The 12,309-nt window shown below is 51.4% G+C and overlaps 6 protein-coding genes across 6 annotated transcripts; 2 read left to right on the top strand and 4 right to left on the bottom strand.

The window, feature by feature from the left end:
- The first annotated feature begins 1 nt into the window (after position 1).
- BDP81DRAFT_55768 (uncharacterized protein) lies at positions 2–349 on the top strand. Its single transcript, XM_060595983.1, has one exon. It carries the CDS (start codon positions 76–78, stop codon positions 292–294), a length of 219 nt encoding a protein of 72 aa, XP_060442822.1. The 5' UTR covers positions 2–75; the 3' UTR covers positions 295–349.
- A 55-nt stretch (positions 350–404) lies between these two features.
- Positions 405–1,774, bottom strand: BDP81DRAFT_324545 (uncharacterized protein; the record flags this gene model as incomplete). The annotated part of the gene is made up of 3 exons (XM_060584895.1): positions 405–966; positions 1,025–1,503; positions 1,580–1,774. The coding sequence occupies 3 exons, from the start codon at positions 1,772–1,774 to the stop codon at positions 405–407; spliced, it is 1,236 nt and encodes a 411-aa protein (XP_060442821.1).
- A 2,621-nt stretch (positions 1,775–4,395) lies between these two features.
- Positions 4,396–5,496, top strand: BDP81DRAFT_462699 (Alpha/Beta hydrolase protein; the record flags this gene model as incomplete). Its single annotated transcript, XM_060593930.1, has 3 exons — positions 4,396–4,761; positions 4,908–5,261; positions 5,323–5,496. The coding sequence occupies 3 exons, from the start codon at positions 4,396–4,398 to the stop codon at positions 5,494–5,496; spliced, it is 894 nt and encodes a 297-aa protein (XP_060442820.1).
- Positions 5,497–6,868: 1,372 nt separating this feature from the next.
- Positions 6,869–8,037, bottom strand: BDP81DRAFT_493402 (uncharacterized protein; the record flags this gene model as incomplete). The annotated part of the gene is made up of 1 exon (XM_060595354.1): positions 6,869–8,037. A coding segment is annotated over one exon (687 nt), but the record flags the coding sequence as incomplete, so codon positions are not given.
- On the bottom strand, positions 8,003–9,298 carry BDP81DRAFT_55668 (uncharacterized protein). Its single transcript, XM_060595982.1, has 2 exons — positions 9,001–9,298; positions 8,003–8,945 (listed from the first exon to the last, which is right to left on the bottom strand). The coding sequence occupies exons 1-2, from the start codon at positions 9,164–9,166 to the stop codon at positions 8,182–8,184; spliced, it is 930 nt and encodes a 309-aa protein (XP_060442818.1). The 5' UTR covers positions 9,167–9,298; the 3' UTR covers positions 8,003–8,181.
- A 133-nt stretch (positions 9,299–9,431) lies between these two features.
- BDP81DRAFT_324977 (methyltransferase domain-containing protein) lies at positions 9,432–10,521 on the bottom strand (the record flags this gene model as incomplete). Its single annotated transcript, XM_060584940.1, has 6 exons — positions 9,432–9,474; positions 9,535–9,954; positions 10,013–10,147; positions 10,198–10,235; positions 10,304–10,341; positions 10,398–10,521. The coding sequence occupies 6 exons, from the start codon at positions 10,519–10,521 to the stop codon at positions 9,432–9,434; spliced, it is 798 nt and encodes a 265-aa protein (XP_060442817.1).
- Positions 10,522–12,309: the final 1,788 nt, after the last annotated feature.

Raw genomic sequence — 12,309 nt, 5'->3', positions numbered from 1 at the left:
GCTTGCGTGTGGGCAATTCAAAGGAACTGGGCGAAACATCGATGCTCACTCTAGGAAAGGTACATGTAGACATGAATGTTTCATTGTTTAAATTATATTCTGACTCAATTGACGGCCCTTGCCACCACAGGATTGGCGGATTGCCGTCACGCTACGTTCCTGACGCAGCGTTATTCCGTATGGTCTTCATTGCCATGGTATAGCAGCTGGTTTTTGGTTTGGTTTTCCTTGACTCCTTTTCAACGCCTTCGCATAACTGTTGACCATCGACACCAACTCGTACACCCAAATTAAGAGTTCGGTAAAGGCGACTACTGGGTCTTGTAGTCGCCGAGAATCCTATCATCATTCCGACACAAAATGCCTTGTATATAGCGCCTCATACACCCGATCCTCCCTTAGCTTCATTCTGTCGTATGCTTGAAGTCCCTTTGCACGCGGATGGCGTGAAGGGGAATCTCATCATCGCTCTTGTCGTCCTTGTCCTTGACAGGATAACTCGAGACGGAGTATCCAAATCCAGTGGTATCTGGCCTGAGCTTTGAATCTGCCAAAGGAGGCGTAGGCTGGCGACTGGTACCCTCAGAACCGTTGTCGTCAGGCAACCGATAAAAGGCATCTTCCCCAGCTCCATGCTTGGTCGTCGAGAGGTTGCGAGCGATCTGGGAGCCGTTGTTCGTGTGGGGGTCCTGCGAGGACATGCCGTTGCTGAAGTTGGACTTGTTCCTGCTGGAGCCGAAGCCCAGCGCGGTCGTGCTGCGGAACATGCCGCCCATGCTGCCCTTGAAACCGCAGGCTCGAACGATACGCTGCATAGCGGGACGGATGGTTGGTAGGCAGGCGGAGACGATCCCGGCGGACATTTCGATGGCGGTCCAGCCGACAGTCGGGGCGAGAGTGTAACTTGGGTCGGTCCCGCTGTAGGTGAAGAGGACGCTCGTTCGGTATGCTGAGGTGAAGACGACGCTATGATACTGGTGAGCAAGACTGAACACATATGTTCCTCTCGGAAGAAGGCACTTACAAGAAACCGAGGCCAAAGGCGAAGGTCAGGGCAATCTTTTCAGCCTTTTGCAGCTGCAGCTTCCATACCTGAGGGAGAGGCAGCAGCAAGATGAGAAGATCGGTGAAAATAGTCGAGGCTGCGTTGGCAATCCAGGTCGCGACTTGGTTGATGCATCTGCCCGGGATGTCGGGATACCAAAGCTTCTCGACAGGTACGCAGATGAAGATGAAGAGGAAAGTGATGCAGATGACCCAGGCGAAGACAAAGGAGATGACGAACCACGTCATCTTCTTGAAGAATGGGATATGGAAAATGCGGTAGTACATCAACATCAAACTAAGCTTGGTCCAGCCCAGGTTCCAGGCATAGAGAACCTCTGCTACGACGAGGTACTTGGCCATCAACACGATGTTGTCGACGCCGACCTTGTCTGCGTGGAGGCCCATCCCCACCGAGTGCATCGCGAAGATGAAGCCAACGACGATGAGGTTCCATAACTACAACAGAGTCAGCTTTAACTATGCCCAAAGTTGATGTCTCCGATCAGAGACTTGGCATTGATGAAGAACGCACCATCGACCAGACAATCAAGTAATCATCCCACCACAGCTTCTGACCCTTCGTTTGACGACTGATGAGGCGGAGAATAACGGCGAGTACGGCGAGGACCGTCACCGAAACCACAACTTCGACAGTCCATGGCTGAATGTTTTGAGGGTCGTATCCAGGAAGCCCGGGCAACGGTGACGGACCCGAGTCGGTCGACATCTTTTCGTACGTGAAGTGCCTCTCACCTCACAGCGGCGATGTGTTGAATAATCCTCAAGATGCCGCGGGGGAGAGAGAACCAATTTCTCGGGAAATGGGGGTGGGAGGACCCAGCCTGATAGCTTCGAACAAAAGAAAGAAGGGAGGTCTCGTCAACGGTCAAGGAAGGGGCCGGGTCAACACGCATTCATCAATCTCTCGTCAGTCCGAAAGGTTTCGCTTCGCAGAAGGACTCCATAAAGGGAAGCAGGGCAACTGGATTACTTTATTCTGCCCAGGCACCGACTAGAAGAATGGGCAGAATCCTTTTGCAAGAAAGTGCCGTCCTATAGCCCTGAACCCTGAAAACAACGTGAAGCCTGTCGAGAAACGAGCCCCTGGACAACGTGGGAATGACGGAAAGGTAAGAAAACTGGGGAGGAAAGAACGTATGTTTTTGGTTAAGCACATGCGAGGGTGGTGAACACTATGCGAGGGTTTGATGGAACTCTCCGTTCGGCCGCCATTGCTTCATTCCTAAAACGGCGGCCAAGAAGAAGACCGCCTCTATGTCAAACGAGATATACAACCGAAAAGGGAACTCGATCTTCCACAGGAGAGGAGAATAAGTGAGTGGACTGACAGGAAAGGATATCTGATAGACTTGCAAGGTTCACAAAAGAGGTAAACTCTTCGATGCCACGAGGGATGTCAGGCAAGGCCCTAGTCTCTCACTTGTCTACACATGCACGTTCCTGGGTTATTTCGTACTCCAGTTCCTGCAATTGCTCGCCGCAATGTTGATCTCCTTGTCTCCCAAGTGAGGAAGGAAGAAAAGTCCACAATAAGTGAGTGTTTTTCCACGCTTTGTGGACCGAGGTTGCTAGCGGCCAAAGGATGACAGGCCTCTGCAGGTCGAACGACGTTTATGATTTCGCCGTTGTTCTCCACTGAATTATGCGATGCCCTGGGGCAAAACGACATGGCTGGATGGGGATCATCCCGGATTGCTTCGCCCGGTGCTGGGATCCGACTTAGAGGTGCCTCGAATAGGTATCGGCTAGCACCCCTCGGCTCTTCAAGCCTCAGGACCACTGGCACTAAGACTTTTGCTGTCGATGCCCAGCGCCGACGTCCCCTTGTCGGCCCGGGGCTCATGTTGTCGGGAGATTTATGACGGCTGGGCCGTTGATTATGTGGTTGCTGTTACACATCGAATACCGCATCCGGGTTTTGGCCGGCTTTGTCTTGAAGCTTGGAGCATTTGTGAAAGCCACTGAGCCAGGAACATCAGACTTGCCAACAAGGGCTCGCTTCCCCGTAACCGAAGCCTCGGCAGCTGCATGCGTCGGAGAAGAATGCATGGCGTGTGGGATTGGGGGCGGCAGGTGGGGACCGAAGGAATGCCTCGCGACAAACGATCGGCCCCGGCCGGTTGAAGAATTTCCCCTGAAGAATTACCGAATCCATCGCATCAGAGAAAGACATGTTGTGCGTTTAAAGTCTGGTCAACCCGTCCCCGTCCACTTTGCTCACAGACATTTTCTGCCTCCCACCCGCCTGGACTTATGTCTGTAAGATACCAAACGGGTAGAAGAAACACTAGAGGAAGGATATTCCCGTCCCTCCCGACAGTTCGTTTCTCTTAGACGGGCGGGAAAGGGAATTGACTTTTGACTTTCAACAGTCCTGTCTCTTCCAAAACGACGGCGCCTTCAGCAACCCTGACGCCACGAACCCGAAAATGGTATGAGATGAACCTCTCACCACCGTAACCGCAACGCCTTTGAGGGACGGCCCCGCTGCCGACGAGTGAACCCCCTTTCTCACGGTAGGATGACCGAGTAAAAATGGCACTTCAGGTAGAGTCGTTCTCGGGTTCTTCGGTCGTCCGTCACAATAGCGCCAGCGAGGACGCTAGCTGGGGAGAACGTGGCCACCGCCAAACTAAAGCTGGTTGCTCATTTCGCCCCTCAAAAAGTAGACCCCGAGTCATGTCCTGTCCCTGTTCCCGAAGTCTGTGCTTCGGCGATAGCACTAGTGACGAAAGGATATTCCTGGAAGACCATCCAAAACCAACGCGTGCTCGCTGATCACAACAAGCTCCTCTCTGGAGTCTGTTCCACTTGTCAAAGGAAGGATGTTGTCGGATACCGACGAACGTCCCCTCCAAGGGACCAGGACCGGCGAATAATGAAGACTTGGTGACTTATCAGACCGGAGTCGTCCACGACCGTTTTTTCTGCCATCTCCACCTCACCGAAACAGGTACAGGCCTCACCGTGAGGCAACTCGTTTGGGAAAACCAGCCCGTGGTCTACTGCAACAGATATTACGTTCAGTTGGGCTCCCGAGGCTTCTCGGCGGAGTGGGCCGTTTGAGATACACCGCCGCCTCTGAAGTTTACCCAATGTAACCCGCAACTGGCGCCACGACTCACGAGGGGTAGGATATCCAGAACCCCTCAGGAGTTGCTTAGTACATGTAGAAATCTGCATCTCTTTCAAACCTACTACTAGATCTAACTTTTGTCCAAGCCACCTTTTTCTTACCTCCCGGAACCGAACCAAACTCAAAGCAGCTTGTTATACACTCGCAGACAGCAGAGCAACAGGGCATAGACTACACACACAAATCACATCATGGCAGCCACAATCACTCTTCAAGTCCCCCACCTCGGCGGCATCACGGCCGGCTACCGCCTGTCCGGGGACAAGGTCGACCCCGCCAAGCCCACCGTCGTGCTCATCAACTCCATGTGCACAACCGTCTCCCTCTACAACGACCAGTTCAACAGCAAGACGCTGACGGACGCCGTCAACCTGCTGGCCATCGAGCCGCTCGGTCACGGCTCCACCAGCTGTCCCGTCGAGCACTTCACCTACTGGGACACTGCCATCATGGCCCTGCAGGTCATGGACAAGCTCAACGTCCAAAAGGCTTTTGCTCTTGGCACGAGTCAAGGTGGATGGATGGTCACCCGTATGGCCATTTTGGCCCCTGAGAGGGTACGTTACGATGCCACGTGACATTCAATGGCCCCGTTGCACTGTCACTTTGTTTCCCTGGGATCGCGATCCTTTTGAAAAAAAAAGAGGATCGTTATTTTCCTGGGATTTCTTTTCTGGACTATGCTGAACTCCATCGAATCTAGATTCTGGGTCTCCTGCCCTTGGGCACCTCCATGGACTACGAGTCAGCCGACTCGCGTGTCAAGGGCTGCTGGGACCCCAAGGCCCAGCTTCTGGCCTTCTACGACGGCTGGTCCAGTGCCACCCCGACGCCGGACTTCGTCGTTGACGACATCTGGTGCGGTATGGTTGGCAGCTTGGGCTTCTCTGGCACCGTCCCGCCCGAGACCCTTGAGTTCTGGACGAAAACCCTCAAGTCCGTCTACAAGGGCGACGAGGGCCGCAAGAAGCTCAAGATGGCCTTGGGTAACCTTCTGTCGAGAGATGGTCTGCTTCTGAGATTGAGAGATGTCAAGTGCCCCGTCTACTGGCTCCAGGTATGTGACAATGTGGCCGAATGACTGGTTACCTTCGGACGAATAGCTAACGAAGAACTAGGGAACCGCCGACCCTGTCTTCGGTGTCAACATCCCCGGCGAGCAGATCAAGCTTTTCACTTCTGCCCCGGAGGCGACAGTGACGATGGTTGAGGGCGGTGGCCACTACTTGAACGCCACCAGCCCGAAGGAGGTTGAAGAGGCTCTGCTGAAGATGGTGAAGACGTACGCCTAAGGCTGAGGCTTCATTGCAGTTTTTTTCCGGGATGAACTATGGCGTTATGATCATGAGTCGTGAACACGATAGGCGAGAAAAGCATGCAATGCCAAACGGCCCCCAAGTAGCATGCTGGGCGAGAAGCACGTAACATAAAGTATTCGTAGCAATGGTGGAGGATGAATGAAAATCCCAATGCTTGATCACATCTCGACGTGGTCCGGGTATTCCCCGGTCAGAAATCAGACAAGTCGGGGTCCAGTCCGCATTCCATCTGCCATCCCAAAGGTTCAGGGGTGAACACTTTGACATGTCATCTTTCCCAAGCGCCCAGTCGCCAGCCAGGGGATGTCCACGTCGATCTCGCGATCCGAGCGCCACCTATTGAAAAATGTCACGAAATAGGAATAGCATCAGCACTCTGTAATCAGCCCATCATGTGCGTTATCACGTGATTCTCTCATTTGTTCCTATATAGCACCTTTCCTTGCTCGATTCTATTTGGGTTAATATTACAAGCCACTTTTACCACACTTCATATGCCCATTGCTGCGTGCCATAACTCGTGACAAAAAACCACCTCAAGTGCGACATCGGAAAACCCTCATTCAATGCGACCGAACCAATTAACTCAAGAGCGCATTAACATGTGTTCTCGCCTCCAGCTTTTCAGTCATTTTCGGCCACGGTCCGGTCGTGACACACGGACTGCCGTGAGGCTGAAAAGACGTTGCCACACTATTAATACCGGCTGGGTTGTGGTTCCTATGTGGCCGGGGAACCAGGTCCGGGCTGCCATTTTCAATAGAAAACAACCATAAAGCCGGGGCTTTGCTCGAATGGGGAAATGATGAAAACGATGGGGGACCCGAGGGAGCGAGTATTTCGCAGCGAATAGGCGACACTACGCGCGTACCACAGCGTTGGTTGGCTGATTATCAGCCGATGAGTCGCATGAGCAAGCGTCGACCCGTTGCCGCGAGTCAGTAAGAGGCGATTTGGACTTTGTTTATGAGTTGTGACATACCATCACCAAAATACTCGCAATTCTGCCAGCTGAACTATCTGTGATATCGATGAACAGGGAGTGAGAGTGCCAAGTGTGTGACCAGAAAATCCACCCTTTGACAAGTCCTCACAACATCTTTCTATCGATGTAACCGTTGCAACAACTGCGATTACTACGGCTGCTCCGATCATTGTTCCCACTCAATGGCTACAATTTCAGTTACCCTTAGTGTTCTCTGCGTATTACATGTACTATTATGTACGTAAGGTAGCAGTGTCGAAAAAAGGAATTTATATTTGTTTGGCCCGGTCATTTGTCCCTCACTCGAGTGTCAAGTCTGCGGGACTGCGGATAGGATAGAAGGGTTTTATGCGTCCGTGTGTCAGACTCGGCAAGCGAACTTATTCCCATGGGGTTGTAGAATGCGATTAGTTCATCGTGAATGGAGGCCTTTCCTCCTGAGGTGGATTTAATGTAGGTAGAAAAATGCATTTGCTTATAGTGTTCTCAACCTTAAGGGGAATCTAACCTAGCACTACGTCCTGCTTTTCTCTGACCGCAAAGAGATTCGCATGGGCGCTTTCAGAAAATATGAGAAATATTCCAACCCGGTAATAGCCTTCCAGGCGATCCGCCGGATGAACGACGAGCCCCCAAATAGTCTTTGGAGCCTCACTATCTTGGCAGAACGAACAATGCTCTGGCCTTTGCCAATCTTCATCATCAAAGACCGTTTCGCCCTCTGGAAAAGGGAAAGACATCCCCGGTCCGTCTCGCAGACTGGATAGGTATCGCAGTTTACCCCGATTATTTGTCTTAAAACAATAACTGAAAGTCAACAAGAGCTTCATCTGATCGGGTTGCTAAACTGTAGTGATTTCCACGGACCAGTCAAACATGCAGAGACCACTCCCATTGGAAAAGTATCCAATCGGGGGGTTTCCCTTGCGTCGAGGTTCGATGATCACAACCGACGGGAGATCGGACAATGAGGCGCTTATTCGAAGATATGAATCGGGGTTGAGTCTGCCGAACGGACTGCTCCATTGAAAGTCCATGTGATGCTTCGTGACTGTGAACTCGGCTCGAACATGGGCTGGCAGTGTTTCTGATAACGACATGATCTTCTGGTTGCTTGGAAGTTCCTCCGGTGGCCTTGGATTGTCCACATTGTAGCGCCGACATGGTAGAACCTCGAACGGCCGTAGTTGAGATACCCAACTCCACGACGGGCCCACGTAAGGCTTTTGATTCCTCTTCTGCTGGAGTGTTGCCTCAAGGGTTCCAACATCTGGGTTCAAAGTTTCCCAAACAAGCCCGTGCTGTAGGTCGTTCATCCATGGACCAGCAAGGTATGTGTCTTCCGTAATCTTGGCACACTCTTCGGCCAATCCTGCTATGCTAGTCAGGAGGTCATCTCTGTAGCTCCACGACCTCGTCTGAATCTCCAGAATCTCTTCCCATCGGGCGTAAGCGTTGCGTACCCTACGGGATGCTTCGATAGGATCAGCTGGCTTCGGTTCTCGTGCTATATTGACGAGTGGTCTCAACTACCCGTGAATGACCGATCCGAGGGTCACGTATGAATTTTCAGACGTGGAACCATTCTCGCAAGCAAAGTGCCACATTCCAGGCCCGATAAAGAGCAATCTTGTTGACAGCATGTTCTCCTGAAACGTCCAGCCCCTGGTTTCTCATACTGACTGCTTCAAGTCGTTCATTAATGTCGATGAGTTCCAAATCGGCTTCCGGTCATCCGAAGATGGATAGAACGTGTAGGTCCCGTGAATAGTCTCGCGTTGTTTCGACTGAAATGGCACGTTAAGAACTGGTGGCCGTTCACCAAGGTACCCCTGCAGACAAGACGTAGACGCCAACGGACAAATGGTCAGAGTAGAGCAGTAAACACGGCCCATGGTCAAGCTTTCCGTGTTCCAGTCTTCTATGTCTCCTTGAATGATGCAGAGCGCATCTGCCCAGAGATATCTGTCGTAGGGTATATATGGCGTTAATTGCTGCCCGTAATTAACGGCGTCGTTTTTGCGACAATATCGTAGACTGAGAGCTCTGCAGGTGATAGCGGTGTCTCTCACAACTGGACTCATAAAGTCGAGTGGTATACCCTCAAGGTGTTCTGACAAGTTCTCTCTGGTTGTTTTCAGCTGTTCAGCTGCATCTCCTCTGGAACCCCAGCAGTAACTAAGCGTCACATACTCAACTCCGTTGAGCTTCCCCTCATTTGCTTTGTGCAGAGTTTCCGAGGTGACCAGGCGTGGGATGGCTACGTCGGTGCTCCCCACGTCGATCAGTCTTGTTGGAACGAAAGCCACGTCTACATTAACATGTCCACATTCTTCCTGGCATCGATTGAGCTCGTACTTTATCCAATCGACATTGGCGGGGTCAAGTAATCGAGGACGTCGCTTGTCATCGAGTCGCAACCAATCTGAGACAGCGTCTGGCTCGAATGTAAGCTCGGTGGAATACGAGTTCAGGAACCTAAAAAGACTAACCGTCATCGGACTCGATGTTAAAGGTAACAGCCGCAACGAACTCCTTCTCGGGGCGCTTGTATACTTCACATCGCCAGAACACAAGACCTTCGTCATTTGGTTTCGAGCCAAACACATCTCGGTCGGCGCCCCATATGTATCCCCCATTGATGTAGACACCTCCCATGTAGTCTATGGTGTTTTGATGTGATACCTAGAATCATTCGAATCAATATCAAGGGGGCTTAATAATAAAGACGATCAAGGGTGAGTACACAAGATCGATACTCTGATTCGCTTCAGGAGAGGAGGATGCCTGCTTCATAGGCACTTGTCAGTCCATTCCTGGAGCTAGCACATCAAACTCGATCCTTCTTCTTCTTCTAAACTCCAAGTCTCAAGGCCCTAAACACGTCAATTGCATTTTCGAGAATTAGAACTCTATGTTGCCATCACTCATCCTCATTTTCTGGCTTCTGGCCGTAGACCACGTTACTTTGAAGCAGTTAGCATCGAGATTATCTCCTCTCAGGTCTCATCGAGTATCAAACTTACTAGTACAGCCACGCATGAATATTGGGGTTCTTCAAGTCCTTCCGTACGCCGGCCAGCAAGACAAGGACCTCCTCCTTCGTCCACCCAAGAGCTCCGCAAAGAAGGCGAAGGGAGAAGCCTTCAAGACCGTCCAACAGCTGAATCAACTCCAGCATTCCAATATCCTTGAGATGAGGATCCTTTGCCCATGGTCCCGCTGGAATCTTGTACGGCTGGTGGTGAATGTTGACGAAACTGGTGTTCTCACGCACGATACCTTCCAGCTTGAGTCCGATTTGCCCGTCTCGGCCAAAGACTTTGCAGGCGTCCATGAAAAGGTCGACCCACCGCAGAAGCTCGGTACCTTCGATCGTACCGTCGTCGGAGTAGATCATGAAACTCCAGTCTTGGAACTCGGCCCACCCGCCCGGGTTTAAGTTACTGCCCAATTATCAGGATGGATCATGCTCAAGAGGTCCAGGGTGAATTGGTGGTTTACTCATAGACGCGCTTCACATACTTTGGCCAGTCCGCGATGGACCCGCACATATAACGACTGAAAATGAAGTCGTACTTCTCTCCAATCCACTCGCTTTCAACGTCATCAATCTCGAATTTGACATTTGGCGGTATCCTTTACTTGAATTTAGTATGTTGCGAGTCTTATATCTCGATGAGATTTACCAAGCTGGCTGGATGGCGCTGAGATCGTTTCCGAGAATCTACTCTCTTGTCAGCAAATTCAATAAGTGCATGACTGTATAGCTGGTAATGTGGAAAGGATGCATACCTCCGCATTGGGGTACTTATCACCCATCTCAATGGCCCCTGAGGTTGTTAGCCAGTCCCCTTTGAAGCGACCGAAAGTTTTGGTGTTGAAGTACAGATGCCCGTTCCTGTGCCGACATCAAGGATTCGATTCAATCTTTTCTCATCTATCGGAGCCAAGAACAGTTTGTTTCCGATTGTCTTCGTCAACAAGGCGTGGCAAAGGTCCAGTCGATCCATTTCGCTCTGGAGGTCACAACAATTAGTCGCACTATACAAGAGCCATCACATCATTTTAGATGCCTTACTTCATCGTTGGGAAGGATGTAAGCTGAAGAGAACAGTCAGTCAAATTCACAAGTGGCACAACATTGGCATTGCCATACATCCGGATCGGAATGAGTGGTAACGACGACCATGCTCGGTGGGGTAGTCAACGACGGACGAGGACAAAGATGCGGTGTACGAAGAGCTACAAAATTAGACCATTTGCACTATCAAATAATGGTGCCAAATTGGACCTAGGCGTCTTGGGGCATTACATTCTATCGTCAATGGTAGACGCGTTGTCCTTACGGCAGTAGGTGTCAGTAGACGCGTGGTGAGCAAGAACTATCAGTGTTACACACCGATTCGCCATCATCAATTGCGATATCAGCCTCCAGGTCAGTGGCTCCAGCGGGGGACAGCCAAGCTGCGTCCGACGGAGTCCTAGTTTTTGGGGGAGACCTGGTTGACTTCGGAGATTGTGCCGCAGGTGATCCTGGCGGCGGCGTAGGTTTTGAAGTCGAGTCGGCCATGACGGTGAGTTGGGGTTGCTGCTCGGTAGCAATCGGACCAGACACGCAGATGGCAAGAACGCCAATCAGATCAGAAATTCGTCCGCTTTTTGCGTCGTACCCGGGTCCGCGGGGTGTTTTGTAGAATCAGAACCCCCCCAGCTTGGCGAGTTATGAAATGTTGGTGCCATGTTGTGCTGGCCGTTGGTTCCAATGTCTCGCCGGCTGCGTCTTAGTGTGCGGCACAGCTGCAGATTGTGCATAAATATCAGTTCTCCTTCCCGATCAGTCTTGCTGCCGCGGTTGGTGGGGGTTAATATCGAGCACACTTACCGAGATCTTTTGCCCTTATTCTCTTCCCGAATGTCTGGTTTCGGCACGCACACTCACGCGTGAAGACTTTCTGGGCAGAGGTTTGAAATCAGTGCAGTCTCTCGGAGCTGATCAGCCGATTCACCAGGAAGCCTTTCGGTTGAATCAAGCGGCACAGTTCATGTCTAAAGTAAGTAGTAAGATGTGTGCACCAAGAGAATGGTGATGGATGTATTCTGTGATGGCAATCATCTTCAAAGGCGCGAAATCTACACGACTAGTAAGGTAGGTACTGTCGGGAGCGACCTCACACAATGGCAGCGGGCCAGACAGAATCATCTGAAAGCTTTGGTGCGATCGGTAACGAACTTGCGTCAGAACGAAGTCCTAGATGCATGTTCAAGGATCTTCTGCAGGTCTCATCGGACCGGATACCCCGGAGCCCCGGAATCGGTTCCGGTGGCTCGTTGGACAAGAATGCGTTGGCTGACAAGACAGCATTGTGGCTCCGCCAAACATCCCACCGGGGTCCAGGAAGAATGTTCTTTTGTGCAGGCAACTAGCCAGCTCCCGTTTATGCTTTTGTGCAGGAGATGGACTCACACCAGAGAAGCTCCAAACGTCGCCCTACTGCCCTAGAACGGACGTCAAGTTTAGGACGAGTCACAAAAGGTACCCGTGTGAACTTACGCCCATTAAGGTAAATTGAAAGAAGAAACCCCCGTGTCTGGCGATTTCGTCTCATCATGGGCATATGCGAGTTCCATCAATCTAGATAGCTCTGGAGTCTGGATTCATCTACTCAGCGGCTAAGACGTATACTCCTTGTCAATCAAACTCCCTTTGCCGAAGCGATATTGGAGCAGCCAACGCTTCTATCCATACTGAGTATTACGACCATTTTTAGACGCCATACGGAACCGGAGGTCAGGTTTAT

The sequence above is a fragment of the Colletotrichum phormii genome (assembly GCF_030913505.1).
Source record: "Colletotrichum phormii strain CBS 102054 chromosome Unknown BDP81scaffold_15, whole genome shotgun sequence".
Lineage (NCBI taxonomy): Eukaryota > Fungi > Ascomycota > Sordariomycetes > Glomerellales > Glomerellaceae > Colletotrichum > Colletotrichum phormii.
This window is presented reverse-complemented; position numbering and strand designations above follow the sequence as displayed.